This window comes from Chiloscyllium punctatum, chromosome 2, assembly GCF_047496795.1.
Source record: "Chiloscyllium punctatum isolate Juve2018m chromosome 2, sChiPun1.3, whole genome shotgun sequence".
NCBI lineage: Eukaryota > Metazoa > Chordata > Chondrichthyes > Orectolobiformes > Hemiscylliidae > Chiloscyllium > Chiloscyllium punctatum.
This window is the reverse complement of record NC_092740.1, coordinates 99,239,009-99,259,284: the sequence shown is the minus strand read 5'-3', so window position 1 is coordinate 99,259,284 and position 20,276 is coordinate 99,239,009. Positions and strand designations below refer to the sequence as shown.

Below are 20,276 nucleotides of genomic sequence, written 5' to 3'. Positions count from 1 at the left end.
TATGTGCCAAACACTGGCAAATGGGAATAGGTCAGATTGGGATGTCTGGTCGACAGGGATGATTTGAACTGAAAGGTCTATATCCTTACTGTATGACTCTTAAGTGTTTGCTTAAGGTAATGGATAGGGTGCCAACTGAGCTGCACACATTCAGCCTAATGGAGACTCCTGACCTATAACTTGTCAATGGGGCCAGGTTTTGGGGAAATGGGGAATGAATTATTCATTGCATGAACTGAATAGATGCTTAGACAGTGAAAATGCAAGAGGCATGTTCTCAATGATTGGGGATTCAGGAACCAGGGATCACAGTCTTCAAATAAAGTATAACTTAGGAATTTCTTCACTTAGAGAGTGGTGAGCCTCTGCAACTGTAAATGTTGAGGCCAAAATGTTGAAAACTTTCAAGAAAGATGTAGATATAGTTCTTAGGACTAAAAGGATCAAAGGATATCTGAGAAAAGTGGAAATGGGGTGCTGAACTGGAAGATCAACCATTATCATCTTGAATGGTGGGCCAGGCTCACAGGATCAAATGATCTAGGCGTGCTCCTATTTTCTGTGTTTCTATGAAAGAATGATTGAGTCAGAAACACTCATAACATTTAATTAGTATTTAGATATTCATTTTTGTTTCCATAACTTGCAGGGCTATGAGCCAAGAGCTGGAAAATGGGATTTGTGTAGTCAGATAGTGATGATAGGCCAAATGACATCCCTGTGAAGATACAACTGAATGGCTTACTAGATTATTTCAGAAAGGTTGTGCACATGTTACTTGTCACTTATCACCAGCATTCCCTCTAAGCTGCTTGGCAGTGTATATGTGCAGCCTGTCCTACATTCCATGCATGGAAATTGGCATGCAGCCCCTGATCATGGCATTGTTTTCCAGTTCTAGACATTGCTGTGTGCTCAAACCTTGCAGGTCCATGCAGAAGAAAAACACAATTTGGGGAGCACTGCTTACCTCAACAGCCCTGAATGTTGGTCACATCTTGTTGTGTATGAATAGTTGCAAATGGAACTGAACACTCTGATAATCAGTAGGCATTCCCAGTTGTGAAATTGTTAGAGTGAAGGTCATTGAAGACAATTGGACCTAGAGCATTGACCTGAGGGACCACTGTAGCAATTTCCTGGGCCCGAGGTGATTGGCTTCTGAAAAGCCACAAATGACTTCTTTTGTGGTAGTTATGTCTCCAACCGTTGATGATGGTGTCCCCAATTCCTATTGACTTCAGTTTTGGTAAGCTCCACGATACCACAGTCAGTTGATTTTTGACTTGGTTGTAACTCATCTCTGGAATGCAACTTTTTTGTTTATATTTTGGACCAAAGTTACAATGAGATTGACAGCTAAAAAATTCTTGAGGAACTCAAGTGCACATTCTTGAGCACATTATTGTAAGTGCCACTCGGAAACACTTTTTTCTTCCATCATTTGCTGATGTTTGAGAGATTTGTCTTACTTTTTCAGATAGGACATACCTTGACAATTTTCCATGTTTTAGGGTAGATGATAGTGTTGTAGATGTTGCAGATTAGTTTAGGGCACAGCTATTTCCGTAGTGTGAATCTCTGTTTGCTACTGACAATATGATCAGAACCCATAATTTTGGCTATGTCCAAATAAGTTCATATTGTTCTTGATATCATGTGGCTGAATATTCTCAACTCTGATGTTGGGGACTACAGGAGGAGACTGATACAAATTATCCACTTGAAGGACTGGGTTTTGTCATTATTCAAAATTGGGATGTTTGTGGAGTCTACTCCTCTCATGGTGGACAATTGGCTTTCATAAATGTGGTATTGAATCCAAACCCCGAGTTTCAAATGTAGTTCTGACTGCCTGTGGACTAATTAGTTTTCCAATTGGAAAATCTGGTATTAAACTGATGCCCAGATTGCATTCAAACTCTGACTAGCCAATTTCAGAGTAATGATTTGTGAAGACTCTGGAATAACTAGACCATTCAGTTACGGTTTGTGTATAGTTTGGGAATAACTGAAAGGTGGACTCTCCCTTACAAAATAAAAAAACACGTTAGAAATTTTTCACTGATTAAAGAAAAGGACTTTTTGTTCATTATCACCTAAAATCTGTGTTCAAATCATATCTCACTGGTGAAACATAAAAATATGGTCCACTAGCAGAACTACTATCAAGAAAAATTCAAGTTTGTCATTATTTAAAACAAATATCATACATATATAGGCATATAACATAGCTGGAGTAATCTAACAAGGAGTGTCTATTTTGATGTTTTTGAATATGGAAAGTAGACTCGTCGCAATTAGTAAAATACTTGAATTTTTATTAGCGTAATGGCCAAAAAAAATTGGTGATTTGTCAAATGCAAATATACAGTGATTGAAACACTATCTTTGAATATTTGAATATAGAATTCTCATTCCACGGTCATTTCAAAGTCTCTACTCCCTGTCTTGACTAAACTTTATGCAGTGATCCCTAGGTACAAGTCTTGAGAATGAAAAATAGATTATGATGAAGGAGGTGAGGAAAGGAAGAGAAACTGTTGTGTGTGATGGACACTTTAAAATCTTGCAAATCTTCATATTTTAAGTTCGCAGCTCATTTAAGGTATTTGTTGGATGAACATGACAATAAATATGCTTAATATAATAGTTTGATTTCAATTTATAATTAGCCATAATGCAATTTATTTGATTATAATAAAAAATGAAAAACTCTAAATTCTTATTTATAAATACACAAAACTGGAAATCTTTAAGCCAAATTTTTGGTGTGTATTGTTCATGGTTGGAGCTCCACATAAATTTTGAATATTCAAATTGTCCTTTGTGACTGTACTTTTAAGAAAGCAATTTGACCTTACCATGTTAATTAAATATGCGTTATTTCTTCTTTGTTGTATTTTATAGTGGAATCTGCAATATCTGAAGAACATCATGTGGATCCAGGAGGATTTAAAGAATTGAAATGCTTACCCATGTCTAAACTGGCTAAAATTATATGGAAGTTAAATAACAATGCTCTCAGTGAGAATCCAAAATACCGACTTGTTCAAAATAATTTGCTGATTTTCTCTGTAAATGAAGATGATTCTGGTACCTATGATTGCTGGGCAGTAGAATCTATGAAGGGACGCCTGTATGAACAGCTGGTGCAAAAGTATTTTCTGATCGTAGAGGGTCCATCTAAAGTTGTAACAACCTCCCCAACTACACCCTTTGCCAAAATGGAAGGTAATTCTGCAACAACTCAGACCAGCACAGATCAAGAACAGAGATCTCCTAATACACTCACACCCCAGATTCAAACCGATACGTTCACATCAACTGTGCCATACACTTCAGTCTCCCCATTCTCAGCCTCTCCAATTCCAAATTCAGTAGTAGACACTCAAGCTATTAGTGAGCCTTCAACTGCGGAAAGTAATGATCGAGTTTTATTATCTTTACTTGTAGTGATTACACTTCTTTTCCTAATCCTAATTTGTTACAATTGTTACATGAAATACTTGCCAGGTCCTTGCCTGAAACTACGCCTGTGTATAGTCAGTAATGAAAAGAAACCAGAATTTGATTATGATGTGTCTGAGGAGCTGGTAAAGCACCAGGCAGTGAAAATCAATTCAGAGAATCAAGGTAGTGAGCAGATTCCTGCTGGTGACAAGGGTTATGAAACAGAATCAGACTGTGGGAATGGCAAAATTCCAAGTTCAGAGAAAGCTCAAGAGCTCAAGCAAATCCAAGAAAACCACTCCATTAGTTCGATTGATGCAGAGAAAGATGCAGATATTCCTGACATTAAATTCATTGATGAGGAAGTTCAGAGTCTTTGCTAGCATATTTTTGTATTTCTCATAGGTTTATTGAAGTTCAGCTGGTTGCAAGCGTGAGTACAGAAAGTTAGAAAAAAAGATAAAATCATGTAAAACTTTAAAAGGTTTTTATTAGATAAGCGTACTTCTTGGTAAATGATGTTAAAAGTGAATATCAATCTCACATTCAACCTGCATTATATTCAGCAATCTCTATTGTTTTCATGTGCTCAGTATACAGGTCATTTTGAATTTCATTCCAAATTGGAAATTAATAATTTATCAAATTGGTAAATCTCAAAAGTGCTGTCCAAATTGGAGCATAAATCTTTTTTTTTGCATATACTGTATATATGGTATTTTGTATTGCACTGAAAATCTGGAGTAATATTCTGTTAGAAATTATTGTATTTTGTTGCTGCATCTAATGTAGGTTGATGCTTTTGTTTATGCTAACACTGTACAGCAACTCAGGGATCAAACAATGAACAGTAGATATATGTTTTCTTTAGCTTGTCTCTTGCCAAAAGGCTGTGTGTTGTACAAACTTTAGATAGCTTTAGTTTACAATATGTGTATGCTACAGTAAAACATGGGGTCCATAAAAATGTGATTGAGTGGTGAAACATTTTAAAAGGGAAAACGAACATTTTTAATATGCTGTTGCTGAGCCATGCCACAATAGAGTGCTTAGTTGCCAAGACTTTTCATACTTGTGGAAGACTTTTGATGCTCAGCCAAACACACAACCAACTGTAGCCACATTGCCATAGAGATTAATTTTTTCAACCAGTGTGGCATGGGACAAAATCGTATGCTGTGGACACATTATAATATATTGTATGGCTACATTGTTGGAAGGAATGAATTCTTACAGCTGTGAAGTCATTGATGGTTGAGACTGGATTTTTAAAAAGCTGATCCAGTGAACTTTGGTAAGACTAAAAAAGCCAACATGGGAACCTGTGTTTTGCTGCTATAGATGTTCAGTCATTTTAGTAACCTACTGAACTGCTACTTAGAACAAGACCCACTGGTGCAATTAACTGGCTTTTTAATCTGTCATTGCCACAACATTTTTAAGTTTATGCATGACAAGTCATTTCATTCTGTTTTCTGGCATCTTTATTTGCTACTGTGTATACAAGCAAAGACATGTTCCTTTTGAAATTACTTTATTCAAGAAAAAAAGTCTCAAAAGGTTTTATATAGAGCTAAATTCTAGGGAAATGAGCATTCTGTGTGGTACATTTAGTGGTACAAGTCATAAAGGAAATAGTGTGTAAAATTTCATTTTTAATTGTGTAAAAAGTTAAAGCCAGCAAAAATGTCCTGTACAGAAATATTTTAAACCACTGAAAATTTAATTGAGCCTTGTGTGTTTTTCTGCATCTGCCTTGCAACGCCAAAAGTTTATGCAGTCCTTTTAAATACCACTACTACTTTGCCTGACTCAATCTATCGCCCTTTCTTTTTTATCCCTTTTAATGCATGATCAATCTTGTTTGTGTCTTTAGAACTCTGTTCGGTTTGTACCTTTCTGTCTCACAGCTTCTCCTGTTTTACCTTTCACTCCTGTCGGTCCCTCCTCCACCTTTTGGGCCTGGTCCATCTTTTCCCTTTGCTATTACCCCACCTGAAGGGTCTTCTCATGATTGGTCCAGTGCAGACAGTACAGTGGTTCAACTGTTACCACCACTGCTGAGCGACCAGATACTTAATATGTGTAGCCCTGGATCTGTTCACCTCTTCTGTCAAGCTATTGGTGAGTGACCATCTGCTAACAGGAGTAATTAACTTTTTATTAAGTGGAAGCGGGATAGAGGCAAACCTTAATTGCATTGAAGCAACTTGCCTCTTCTTTACCAAGGAAGAATGTTTTACATGTGGTAATATTGGAATTGTGTAGACTTCTCTAAGTTCAAAGCCAGTCCCTGATATCCTGTTAGAATCTTTGTACTTTTATGATAATGTAAACAGAGTTTATCTGGGACCTAGAAAGACTTTTTCATTTTTATATCTTTCACTTAGCTAATAACTTGTTATATGTGGTACTATGGTTTTTTTATTAAGTGGATATGTGTATTAATTACTTTTGATTATAAGCTGAAATAGTACGTTTTTACAGAGATTTGCACAATAAAACTTAAATCAACAATCCACTGTACTTTGCAGGTATAAATGTGCATGTATTGTGACCATTGTTCAAAATGTTGCAATATTACGTAATTGTGATATTTCTAGTACATCTCATCGTTGAATGGTATTTTTTATTGCACACTTCCAAAATTACTCAAATTGTAACCCATTTAGTATTACATGCTATTAATAGAATATGGAGTAAATTTCCTTGGGACTTCTCTCATTCAGTCAACGTAGCCTTGGTTGAACTCTGGATATCTGCTTACATATGTAAATGGGATTATTTCAGCTGGAGCTTTAGCGATGAAGTAGGAGAAGCCCCAAAGAAGATTTGTTTGTTTGTTTGTTTGTTTGTGGTTGGCTGGCTATCTGACAAAGCATATTAATCTCTGATGATGAGATTACTGTCTATTAAGAGCACAGAAATAGTTACTGAGAGATTTAAATTTGAAACTTTGTCGTTATCAAGATTGACACTCAATGTGGTTTCAAATATATACTATCTTTAAATAAAATCAATTTAATTCACTCAATAGTTACTTAATTGTGCATGTTCTGGCTGAATATGAAAATCCTTTACCTCTGCTACTTGTTGACTTTTTTCATATTAAAAAAACTTGCTTTCAAAACTGAATTTGATGTTTTTATCTTACTTTTAGAGGCAGAGTGATATAATGTATTTCCTGGTACTATGCTTTTTGATTGGAAAGGAAGAACAGTTACCAAAAAATAAGAAAGAAGATAGGAGTTCCTTTTGTACAGGAAGTTAGTTTGACGGAGGCACAGTGGTTAGCACTGCTGCCTCACAGCGCCAGAGACCTCGGTTCAATTCCCGCCTCAGGCAACTGTCTGTGTGGAGTTTGCACATTCTCCCCGTGACTGTGTTGGTTTCCTCCCACAGTCCAAAAATGTGCAGGTTAGGTGAATTGGCATGCTAAATTGCCCATAGTGTTAGGTGAAGGGGTAAATGTAGGGGAATAGGTCTGGGCGGGTTGCTGTTTGGAGGGTCAGTGTGGACTTGTTGGGCCGAAGGGCCTGTTTCCACACTAAGTAATCTAATCAGTGGCCCACGTTATCCTGCTCAGTGCTGAATGATCAGGTGAAACCTTTGGAGACAAAGTAGTTGACAACAGACCTTATGGGCACTGGAAATTGATCAATATAAGTGCAATAGATTAATAGCTAGAGTACTGTGAATTCATTTTCTGTTGAGAGTTAGTTCAAATGACTAAATGTGAATTTGGAACAATTGTTTTAGAGAGGGTGCAAAAATACTTCATGGTCCCATAAATGGATTTTATGACTAAGGAGAGGACACATTTGTTAATGTTAAGTAAAACTGAATCACCATTGAATTAACTACATGCAAAGCTTGGATACATAGGCACCCATCACTTGAGCAATGGCCTGTTACTGCTACAAATATTTGTATAATTACTTCAACTAATGTGGTCCAGCATGCTCCTGTGTTCATAGCTGTGTTTTCAAACCTTAGTCAGGTACAATTAGATGAAAAACAATGTTTTCTTGCATTCAGTTACCTCCTGCTCTTACCTTCCCTTACATCATTTTACTAAATTGATCCCCCATGAAGTAGTCAAGCATCAGCTGACATATTTGTTAAATGATGCAAATCTTATGTAATTTGGATTTGGTATACTGTATATCATTCTTGAGTGACAAATCTCAAGTTTCTTACGTTGAAACTAATATATTATCACTTTCCAATAATAGATTAAGAGATGAGTTTCCTTGGGACATCTCTCACTCAGTGATTGTAGCCTTGGCTGAACTTCAGAAATCTGCTTGCACATATAGGCAGGTTTTCAGCTAAAATTATAGCAGTGGAGAAGGAAAAGTTTGCTAAGGAAGTTGTAGTGTTAGGTAAGCCATAGGTTGACTTTCAATACAGGGTGACCCCTGTATCCTTGGGTCCGGTTTCTGCAGTTTCAGTTATCTACAGTTTACTGCGGCCCAAAACAGAGAAAAAGGGGACGTTCCAGAACCAGGGACCAGGAGACTTCCGGGAAGATACATTTCCCATTTAAAAGAATGGGTTCATACCTATCTGTGGTTTCAGACTTCCACGGTAGGTCTTGGACCGTATCCCCTGCGGGTATGGGTGTCTACTGTACAACTTTGTTTAATATAGTATATCTCTGAACCGAGTTTCTGAAATGATGTCACCTGCAGCTTAGAAGAACTATCATTGGGAGGATAACCTGAGGCACTCTGAAACCATCTGCTTTCGGTAGAATTAATATTGTGTTGTCCTTTAACATTCAGTTAATAAATAATGATTTGTGTTTTGAATGCAGATATTTTCTATTGCAAATTATTGCCAGATTTTTCTGTTAAATTATTAGGCCTGGGTGGTGGCTCAGTGTTAGCACTGCTGCATCACAGCAATAGAAACTTGGGTCCGATTCCCCCCCCCACCCCCCCCCCCCCCCCAATTCCAACTCCCAGGATATGTAGACACCCATCACTTGAGCAATGTATTTGTATGGAGTTTGCACATTCTCCCTGTGTCTGCGTGGGTCTCCTCCAGATGCTCCATTTTCCTCCTACAGTCCAAAGTTGTGCAGGTTAGATGGATTGATAATGATAAATTGTCCCATAGTATCCAGGGATGTGTAGGCATTGTGGATTAGCCATGGGAAATGCAGGGTCACATGGGTAGGGGTGTGAGTTAGGTGGTAGGCTGTTTGGAGGGTCGGTGCAGACTCGATGGGCCAAATGGCCTGCTTCCACACTGGAGGGTTTCGATGATTTCTGTGATGATAGTGGTGATAGTCCCATGTGTTAGATGATGGTGGGAAGATGGTTTAGTTATTTGGTCTTTGGTCTCCAGCAATACTAATGGCTTATTATGTCCAGTTAAGATCTAAAAGTCCTCCCACTCCAGATCTGCATTCTTTGAATTGCCAAAATTTGTATTTCTGCATCCCACTTTGTTCCTGCGATCAAGTGTATTATGCAACCCAGGTTCCGATTCAACTTTAGGATGAAATCTTTCTGTGACTTTTTTGTTCAAATTATTTTAGTCTAAAAGCAATGGAATTACCATATCAACTTAAGCCTTAGAGCACCTTATCTCCACATTTTAACACTGTAGGTACAATATTGTGACTTCCATTTCCTACTCCTATAATCCATAAAACATTGAACCAAGAAACGGGTAATGTAGCATATCATACTTACAATGTAATAATACTAATACTGCAATTTTTATGAAATCCATCCATAGGATTGTGGGGAGAGAGTTTAATTTAGGTGCCTAGTTTAAGTAGCCTTGGCACATTGACCAGCACCTGAACTATGGAGCATGACTTTGTCATGTTTTCTTCAATAGCATTCTAATTGACTATGACATAAAGTCCAATTTCCTTACTACTACACCTACCGTGCATTTTATGATGTATTTGCTGCCTGGTAATAATATTTTGAAATGCATTTGACCATCTGATCTCAAAAGTGCAAAGCCAATATTTGTTAATTTAGCAGAAGAATGGATTTAAAGTGGAATATGTTACGATCAGCAAGAACTTTGCTGGCTACATGTAGTTCTGCACTTTGCTTGCGTCATTAAAAATGGCATACATTGAAATCAAAATCTCCCCTTATTGGCTAATCTCTTAATTTATCTATTGACAGTAATATGTTTGAAATTGTTCGTGATTGATTCAATGTGGACAATCGTCCTGCATTGCACTTGAATTAATTCATCAGTTGTTTTGCTGTGAGTTCCAAAAAAGTAATTAGAAAAGACCATTTGACCCAATTGACATGCTTTTTCCATTGGTCTAAGCTTCATTTATTTCTCCACTGAGTATCGAATCATATGTCATCATTTAATGAGCTAATTCTTAAGAAGCAAAATCTTTTAGGAGCAAGTGCAAGTGAGCTTGTATGTCAGGTGCATGGAATATATTGTGGTTAGTTCACATATTAATTCAAAATAAGTTGTTAAAAATGGACTGTGTTTAAAGTTAAGATCTGATCCTAAGTTTGCAGCAATGCATATTGCAAAACCTTATTTGACTTCTGAGGACTGTTGATGAATTAGTTTGCTTTTTGTAAAGTGAGAAATTTCCAAAGATGCTCACCATGACCTGTTTGAAAGTCAATATGTGAAGAGTTTCTGCTTTTTATTTAGATTTTCTCCTTTTGCATCTCCATGCCTGGATTTTATGTCATCTTGGCAATGACGTAATATGTTGTTATGAATGGTAAACCTACTGTTAGCTTGGCAGGCTTAGTGCCTCATCTCCAGACCCTCATTACTCATCGACAGTCCAAAATGTTTGACTATGAATTGTAGTATTTTTATTAATATTATCTGTAGTTTAAAACTTTTAGTTTCCAATTAAGTTACAGTTTTCCAAAGGGAGGCAATCTTATGCAGGTTGTTGCTCTATTTTTATGAGAAAGCTTTACATTTCTGCTGTGTATCCTTTCAGAGCTTCAGTGGTGCAAAGCCATTCTTGCATTCAGTCAGTTCCTCCATATTCCTTATCTGTCAGAGCAAAGCAAACCACATCCCTTTTCTACAGCAATCAGCTGTCTGTATTCTGAAATGTTTAATGCCCAGACAACTGCTTTGAAAGCTTCTATGGTAAGTATATGTTAGGGTGCTGAGATGGCAGGGTGCCAGCTGGCTGAGTTGGTGGGGATAGAATGCCAGTTAGTAAGAAGAATCAGCAGAAGTAGACCATTCAGCCCATCAACTCTACTCCACCATTCAATAAGATTGTGGTTGATCTGATAATCCTCAATTCCACTTTCCTGCTTTTTTTTCTCATAATCCTTAGTTCACTGACTGATTAGAAATCTGTTTATCTCAACTTTGAATATATTTAATAACCCAGCCTCAACTGCCCTCTCTGGTAAAGATTTCAACAGATTCACAACCCTCTGAGAGAAAAGAATTTCCTCATCTTTGCCTTAAATATGTGCCATCTGCTCCTAGAGCCTTCAGAAAGGAAAGCAACCTTTCCATATCTACCCTGTCAAGTCCTCTGTTTGCTTGAATAAGGTGTCCCCTCTATTCTTCTATTTTCCAATGAGTACTGATCCAATGTACTCAAACACTTCTCGTAAGACATTTCTTCCATACCTGGTATCAGTCGAGTGAACTTTCTCTGGTCTGCCTGCAATATCAGTTTTCTTGTATTAAATAAGGTTCTCGCTATTCCAGCTATAGTCTTGTATAAATTTAGCAAAACTTGGCTATCTTCCTCAGCAAAGTTACTAATATATGTTGTAAATAATCGTGGCCCCAGGACTAATCCCTGTGACACACCACTAATAACAGGTTCCAAAGATGGAGATGTTGGGGTGGGGTGGGGGCAGGTGTGGTTTTGTTAAGGATGGCTGATCATTTAAGTAGTTATAAGGAACCAGGGCGATATATTTGATAGTCTAGCTTTTCCTGCATGATTATTTACTTCATTTCAGCGGACCCCAACATATCCTTTGATTTAAATAGAGACTTTCGGTGGTTCCAGTCAGAAAGGAATTTACCTGTGAAATCTTTGAATTCCAGGGCAATTCCTTTAGAATCTGCTCCCCATGGGTTCCCATGCACGACTCCCATCTACTCAGGACAAATGACTGTCTGAACGATGGAAAATCTGGGGCAGAGTTGACTTTTTAAAAAAAAGTCAGGCATCTGTGAAACCAACCTAGTTCTTGTGCAGTTACCTGAACAGCAATGAACATAGACATTACAGTAGCGCCTCAACTTACGAACTTAATCCGTTCCGAAAAGTTTGCGAACTGAATCAATTTATCCCATTGTTCGGTTAGCGTAAAAATGCTTGGACGGCTGTTCACAGCGCACGTGCCAAAGACGAACTGAATGAGATCACGTGGGGCCCAAGAGCTTTTGCATTCAATAAGCGGGTAGCAAAGCAGAACAATGAAACCACCTGGTCGCACACTGACTTTTTGCGTTCGTACCTTGAATTTCGTACATACGTTGAAGCAAAATTTTACGTACAATCCTATTCGTAAACCGATTTGTTCATGAATGGGGTCGTTCGTATGTCGAGGTGCTACTGTATTCACAACCTAAGGCGACATGGTGGTACAGTGGTTAGCAGTACTGACTCTCAGTGCAAGGGACTTGGGTTCAATTCTTGCTTTCAGTGACTGTGTTGAGTTTGCATGTTCTTCCCATGTCTGTATAGATTTCTACCAGATGCTCCGGTTTCCTCCAGTAGCCTAAAGATGTGCAGGTTAGGTGGATTGGCTACACTAAATTGCCCCGTCATATCCAGGCATATGTTGGTTAAATGGATTAGTCATGGTAGTTGTGGGATTACAGGGATAAAGTTGGGTGGATGGTTCTGGGTGGCATGTATGACTTGTAACCTGCTATCTGTACTGTGGGATTCTTTGATAGCTTGAGACATAATTACAACATCCAGTATAAGATGCAACATCCAATCGCAAAAGAATTTGAAACTTAACTGGACACTCTATTCAAGTTATTTTTCTTACTTTGGGTTTCTGAACAGGGTATGGGTAGTGCTAACAAAGTTTATGCAATCAACACTACTTATGTAATCACATTCATGGCAAGTGTTTGGTTCTAGGCCTTCAAATTAGTAGGTGTTGAGAATCGACGATGTGGTGTGATCAGACTATAATGGAGGTGAGTTCCTGTTCAGAAAAACATTAAAAACATGTTTTAAACATTTTGCTGGATTATTTCGTTTTGTACTAACCTCAAAATGACAAGACTTCAGCTCAACTTCACAAATTCAGTGATGCATTAATAATCCAGAACCATAACCATTCCTCTGCCATATCCGCTTGTACATTTTGATTAATACAGGTATTCATTTTGTAATCAAACATGATCAGATGGAATGCCCGAGACCTAGTGGAATAGGGGTTCAGATGATGGATACATTGATTCAAGGTTACTTGGGTGTGAATTGCTGGTAGAAACCTGGAGAGATAGTAATTGGTGGAGTGAGTTTCGTGAATGTGGTAAACCAAAATAAAGGTCTCGCTAAAAGTATGAACTTTTAAAGATAGAGGTCATAGATGCAGAGGGGAGAGAGGTTCAAAACTGAGATAAGGAGGTACTTCTCTGGTTGTTAATCTGTTGAACCCACCGTCCCAGAGTGCAGTGGAGGCAGAATCACTTAACAGATTCAAAAAATGGATATGTTTCTGGTGAAAAATGGGATAAAGGGAGCAAACAGGAGAGTGGGGTTGAGACCAGGAAAAGATCAGCCATGATCATGTTAAATGGTAGAGTGGGCTCAAGAGTTGGATTGCCTGCTGTCTTTCCTAATTCCTAAGTTCTGACATGGTTAAATTCTAGCGTACAGTATTGGTAGTAGAGGGTAATTGAGTCAAAATATAATGTTAGGGGTATGAGCAGAGGAAAAAGAAGTTACAATGTGGACCTGAGTAACAAACAGGAAACACTGTATGGTCTTATCTCTTCCATTACTATAACAGGATAAGAAGCAAAGGTTTTTTTTAGGGATTTTGAGCCTGATGATTTGAGCACTGATGTATGTTTGGACGATTGTGTACTTCCATGAATAAAACTCATAAATAAGATAATTTATTGATCGCTTAAAGGGCATGGTCAGATTTTGACAAAATTTAGATAAACTGAGGATAGTACCATGGAAGAACACATAATGGAATTCTGTAACTTCTGCAGTCTTGAAGTATAAGTTTGAAAATTCACCAATCTGTGGTGATAAGTTATCTGATAAGTTGGCACAATTCAATAAGGGCAGACTGATAGTTTTGACAGGAATAAATTTACAGATAAACAGATTTAGAAAGCCAACCTTTCCATCTGTAACACCAAGGAAGCAATCTACAACTGGAAATTGAAAACATTGTGTGGACAAATTTTCAAAACCATCTATATACATTTTGCAGGTGACAATGTGAAAGGAGAGCTACAACCAAAAGAAATGAGGATAGAAAAGCTATTGACTAATTTTGAGTATTGAAGAGAATTTGGGATTTACAATAGAAAAAGAATTCCAGAAATGCTCAAGGTGTAGGTAATCAATGTTTTGGGTATGATTCAAAGCATTAAGTTTTATTTTTATTCATCCACTGGATGAGAGTAGTGTTGGCTGGCCAGTATTTATTGCCTGCCCTGGTGAAGGTGGTGGTGAGCTGCTGGATGAAGAAAATGATAATATTTTGGAAAATCTGTGAAATTTAAATTTACGCAATCAAGTTACAGCTTGGGAAATGGCAACAATTTTTTGGAACATTGGAATGCATTGTATGTAGATAGTGTCACCTCAGAGTAGATTTGGGAGTGAACATGCCCATAGAAAGAAATCACTAACCATTGAAGGAGGGGGAGATCAAGCAGTAGCAGTCCAGAAAGAAAAAGAAGACAGACGAGAGTACATAGTTCAACAAAACAAAGAAATCTAGGACAAACCATGTGATCGTGAAGTATCAGTGACCATGACCAAACTAGAGACAAGTTAACAAAAGATGCTAAACAAGAATGTTACAGTTGTGTAAAGGTTTGGGTGTACAAAGAGTTGCCAGAAAGGAACAACAAACGTAATTGCTTAGGTTTTCCTGATTGGATGTTTTAAGGCTAAAGCAGGGCTAGTGGCATGAGGTTTTGAAGAAACTGTGAGGGACCAAGAAGTAAAAAAGGTATGCGTTTACACCACGATGTAAAAGTAGTTTTTGAAATTTTCTTGGTTTTATTAGCAGCAAATGTTTGGGAGTATAGATCAGTTGATTTTAAACTGCATGTCTGCAGTGAGATCAGCTCCAGAGGGAAGATCCAAAATAGGCACCAAGTGCTGTGGGAACATAATTTATGCCATTAAGTACATCTATGCCCCCTAGAGTTTGGTACATCTCAGTAAGGCCTGTCTTATTACATTTGGAAGTCGCACAACACCAGGCTATAGTCCATCAGGTTTATTTGAAATCTCAAACTTTCAGAGCGCTGCTCCTTCATTCAGACAAAGTGCACAGGCACAGAATATATAGGCAGAGAGATAATAGCAAGATAAATCCAGGTAATTAAGAGTGTCAACAGGTAAGTACAAATAGTGTGAGTGGAATATTGACAGACTGAGTAATAAGTCTTTGCAGGTGATCATAAGTGTCAAGCAATGTGAATAAACAGCCGAAGGGATGATCTATGAACCGATTAATTAAAAATCAAAAATAATCTACGCCTGTGTGCTTTCCTTCCACTTCACCTGACTAAGGAGCAGCACTACAAAAACTTTCGATTTAAGACAAACCTGTTGGACGATAACCTGGTGGTGTATGACTTTGTCCACCCCAGTCCAACACCGGCACCTCCATATTATTATTAAAATTGGGCTGTCTTCAGTTAAAAGCAGCCCCTGTCACATTTCACTTGCATGAGGGGCAGCTTTCAGGCGTCTTTTATAGAGTCATAGAATGATCCAGCACAGAAACCAACAAGAACTGCAAGGTTACAAGCTTGGGTCTAACTCGTCCATGCCAACCAGGTATCCCAAACTGAATTAGACCTATTTACCTGTGCTTGACCCATATCCTTCTAAACCTTTCCTATTCATGTATCTGTCCAAATGTCTTTTAAATGTTGTAATTGTACCTCCCTCTACCATTTCCTTTGGCAACTCATTCCATAAACACACTACCGTGTGTGAAAACGTTGCCCCATAGATCCCTTTTAACTCTTTCTCCTCTCACTTTTTAAATGTATGTTCTCTAGTTTTGGTCTCCCATCCATGTAGGTTATTTTCTTGTTGAGGTGGGACCAGTGCATTTGAAAACATTGTCATAAATAGGCTTAAAACAAAATTCAAAATTGGAAGTTACGGTTCTGGGCCCTTTATGTACATTGGATTGGAAATCAGACAGAATGGATCAAGAGTCACTTTGCAACAGCAATCTTATTTGAAAAATGATACCCCATTACCATTAGCCAGGTAGGACCTCACAAAAAGATGCTATAGCATCTGAAATCACATTATTGTGAAATATAATTGTATAACTGAATTGGCTGGCATCTAACAGATCAAATGCAGAAGTACTGAAGTTGAGTACAACTATGAAATATCCCAAGGAGGCAATAAATGAAATATGAACAAAATTAGGCCGCTCAGCCTTTTGAATCTGATATGCCATTCATGGTTGATCTGATTTTAACTTCAAATCTACATTCTTGCATATCCCAAACATTTGTCATCCCTTGACATTTAGAATGTATTTACCTGTAAATATTTAAACATTTCTGCATCCACTGCCCTTTTGAGGGAGTTCCAAAGATACTCAATTTTCTGAGGGAATTTTGTTTCTCTCATCTATGTCTTAAATGGGTGACCCCTTATTTTGAAACTATTACCCCTCATTCTACATTGTCCCACTACAGAAAACATTATTTTGACATCCATCCATTCAGGTCCCTTCAGGATCATGTATGTTTCGATTAAATCACCTCTGATTTTTCAAACTCCAGAAGATACAGGCCTAGCATGTCTAGCCTTTCCTCATTAGGCAATCCAAGTATTAGTCTAGAAACCCTTTTTTTGAACTGCTGTGAATGTATTCATATCCTTCCATCAGTACTGTGACAGCATTGTACACAGTACTTCGGATGCAGTTTCACCAATGCCCTGTGCCCTATTGCATTTCATTTTCCTTGCAATAAGACATAACATTCTACTCACTTTCAAGATAGGGCAGCACGGTGGCACAGTGGTTAGCACTGCTGCCTCACAGTGCCAGAGACCTTGGTTCAATTCCTGCCTCAGGCGACTGATTGTGTGGAGTTTGCACGTTCTCCCCGTGTCTGCGTGGGTTTCCTCCGGGTGCTCCAGTTTCCTCCCACAGTCCAAAGATGTGCAGGTCAGGTGAATTGGCTAAATTGGCTAAATTGCCCGTAGTGTTAGGTAAGGGGTAAATGTATGGGTGGGTTGCGCTTCGGTGGGGCGGTGTGGACTTGTTGGGCCGAAGGGCCTGTTTCCACACTAAGTAATCTAATCTAATTGCATAGTAACCTGTGATTTGTGTACTAGGATACTTTGATCTCAGAACTCTGCAACCTCTCACCATTTGTCTAATATGCTTTTTTTTCATTCTTTCCCACATTATATTCCATTTGCTAGATCTTTGCTTACTCAATCTATCTGTTTCCCTTTGTAGGCACCTAATGTCCTCTACACAACATGTGTTCCTATCTATTTTTGTGCCATCACCAAATTCAGCTACTATACCTTTAGTCATTTCTCCAAATTATTGATATAAATTGTAAAGAGTTGAAGCTCCAGCTCACATCCCAGTTGCACACCATTCATGACATCCTGCCAGCCTGAAAAGATGCATTTGTTCCTACTCTGTGATTCCTGTTAATAAGCTATCTTCTATCTGTTATTGTGTTACAACCAATACCATGGGTTTTTATTTTCCGCAATAACTTTCAGAACCATGGAAATGATTCAGTGCAGAAGGGTCCATTCAGCCATTTTTTTGTTTCCGCCAACACAAAGACACCCAGATGCTCATTCTAATCCCAGCTTCCTGCACATGGCCCATGGCCTTGCAGTTTTCAGCACTTAAGGTACAGATCACAGGTACTTGTTAAAAGAGTTTAGGATCTCTGTCACCACTACAAACTCGGGCAGTGAATTCCAGACACCCACCACCCTCTGTTTTTAAAAAAAAAGTTTTTTCCTCGCATCCTCTCTAATCCTTCTGTGACTTAGTTTGAATCTCTGACTCCTGGTCTTTAAACTCTGTTTCCTCCTGTCTACTCTATCTGTACCCCTCTCAGTTTTGAATACCTCAATTGTATCACCTTTAGCCTTCTCTGTTCCAAGGAAAACAACCCCAACCTCGCCAATGTCTTCTCGTAGTTCTCCAGCCTTGGCAACATTCTAGTAAATCTCTGCACACTCTCCAGAGCAATTACAATGACCTCAGTTTTAAATTACTGTTTTATCATTATATCCCTACTTTTGTGTTCTCTACCTCAACCAATGATGGAGAGCAGTCCATATGTCGTCTTTACAACATTATCTGCCTGTACTGCCGACTCCAGGGACCTGGTGCATTTGTACATCATGATTGTTCAATTCATCTACCCCTTTCAGTATATTCCCTTTATTGTGAATTCCCTTTTGCAGTTTGACCTCCCTGAATACATTATCTCATAGTTAGCAGAGTTGAATTCAATTGGCCACTTACCTGCTTACTCCACCAATCCATCTCTATAATTTTGGAGCTTACAGCTTATAGCTCTACACTATCCACTAGGCAGTGTCATTGCAAATTTCCCAAAGTGAACTCCACCCATTCACAAGGAATGCAATTGATTGTACCATTACCCTTTGTTCCCTGTTACTAAGCCAACTTTCAATTGATTTTGGTGCATCACCCTATATTCCATGGACATTTATTCTTTTTTAACCAGTCTGCTGTATGGGACCTTGACACATACCTTTCTAAAATCAATGTAGACAACATCAATGCACTACCCTGATCAATTCTACCCGACTTGACACCTTATCATATGCCCTTAGAAAATCTGTATACAATACATCCACCGGTTCCTCCTTATCTACATTTTACAAAAGAGGTTGACATCTCTCTCTGATAATTAAAATCGAATCAGCCAGAGAAGCTTACCTTGCCTCATAATCTGATAAGAGGTATGAAAAGTGGTATAACCCACTTCTTACCTTCAATCTGTTATAAAGGAGTGGTTAAATGAAATGGAATCCTTTGACCCACTCTGTAATTAACAAGTAACTATTAATTTATCTAACTCAAACAGTGAACAAATTAAATAGAATTACTAACAAACCGAACAATCCCTCTTTAACTACCTATTCCAGAATAAAACAAGATTCTAATAGTATGCGGTTAGAATAAATACAAGTCCCACTTGTATAAATCCAAGTAAGAAAACAATAAATTAAAACTTAATCTCTCAAAGCTCTCACAATGTGTCTTCCGAAATGTTCCTCACCCTTTCTGCTTATCTTTTCACAAACCGCCTCTGTCATTTTCCTCTGTCTGAAATGCCTTCTCTGACGTCTTCTCTAACTTTTTCTGTTTTGAACACCTCTGTCTGTTGACTTCTGGTGTCAGGAGTATTGTCTAAGAGTGCAGGGTATCTTTATGAATAGATTGTGCTTTTTTTCCCCTGAGATCTGGAATGTTCTTGAGTGCTTGGTATTTATTTCTCAGATGGCAGTTGGCTCTCCCCTCTGTGTCCAATTTCTCCTGTCTTTATACCTGTGCTAACATAGTAATTTCTTTACAACTGGATTGATTCAAGGTTGTCAACACCAGATTTAAATTTCATTGTCTTTCAATCTGTAAGTGCTTGGTGTAAGTTAATTGGCTAAATTTAAAAGACTTGTTTTGGTAATAATGCTGCTTGACTGTTCGATACAAAACGTTTCAATCTGTGCAGCTGCACTTTAACTGCTGTTCAGACATCCATTTTAACTCTAAGCACCAAAAAGAATACCACCTTTTAAAGGGACCATGCAATGTTTTCCCCCATTTTACCATTTTTACATGCCAACTTCGCAATATACAGTAAAAGTTACTTCTTGAAAGAACTCCAATAAATAAGTTAAACAGAGAAAATCCCTACTGTGTGGAAGCAGGCCATTTGGCACATTGAGTCCACACTGACCCTCTGAAAAGTATCCACACAACCCTGCCTTTCCCATGCTAATTCACCTAACTTACATAGCCCTGCACACGATGGGACAATTTAGCATGGCCAATACACCAACCTGCAAATCTTTGGGTTGTGGGAGGAAACTGAAGGAACCAGAATATGCAAAATCCACACAGTTGCCTGTGGGTGAAATTGAACCTGCGTCCCAGGCAATAATAAGTCAGTAGTGCTAACCACTGAGCCACCATGCCGTCTGAGAACATGATTTCCTTTTGGAAAAAACGTATGTTTGCTGTGTCTGATTACATTAAACTTATCCAAGCTTTCTGTTATAAGATCTTTAATAGTAGCCCCTAATATTTTCCATTTGGCAGATGTTCAACTAACTGGCCTGTAGTTTCCTGCTTTTTTGCTTTGTTCCCTTTTTGGGTAAAGGAGTGACAGTAGCTATTTTCCAATCTAAAAGAGCCTTCCCTGAATAGAACATAGAACAATACAGAACAGAACAGGCCCTTCGGCCCACGATGTTGTACCAAACATTTGTCCTAGTTTAAGCACCCATCCATGTACCTATCCAGTTGTCGCTTAAAGGTCACCAATGATTCTGACTCTGCCACTCCCACAGGCAGCGCATTCCATACCCCCACCACTCTCTAGGTAAA

The 20,276-nt window shown here is 38.3% G+C and overlaps 1 protein-coding gene across 5 annotated transcripts in view; it reads left to right on the top strand.

Moving 5' to 3' along the window:
- Nucleotides 1–20,276, top strand: part of LOC140487047 (semaphorin-4D-like) — a 251,700-nt gene that overhangs the window by 194,340 nt on the left and 37,084 nt on the right. For 3 of the 5 annotated variants that reach the window (XM_072586473.1, XM_072586491.1, XM_072586482.1), the window contains exon 15: nt 2,911–4,854. In XM_072586473.1, the coding sequence (XP_072442574.1) occupies nt 2,911–3,836 (926 nt within the window). In that variant the 3' untranslated portion in view covers nt 3,837–4,854. Of the gene's footprint in view, nt 1–2,910; nt 4,855–5,454; nt 5,578–20,276 lie in introns of those variants that run through there. The other 2 variants (XM_072586500.1, XM_072586508.1) reach the window with 2 other exon arrangements.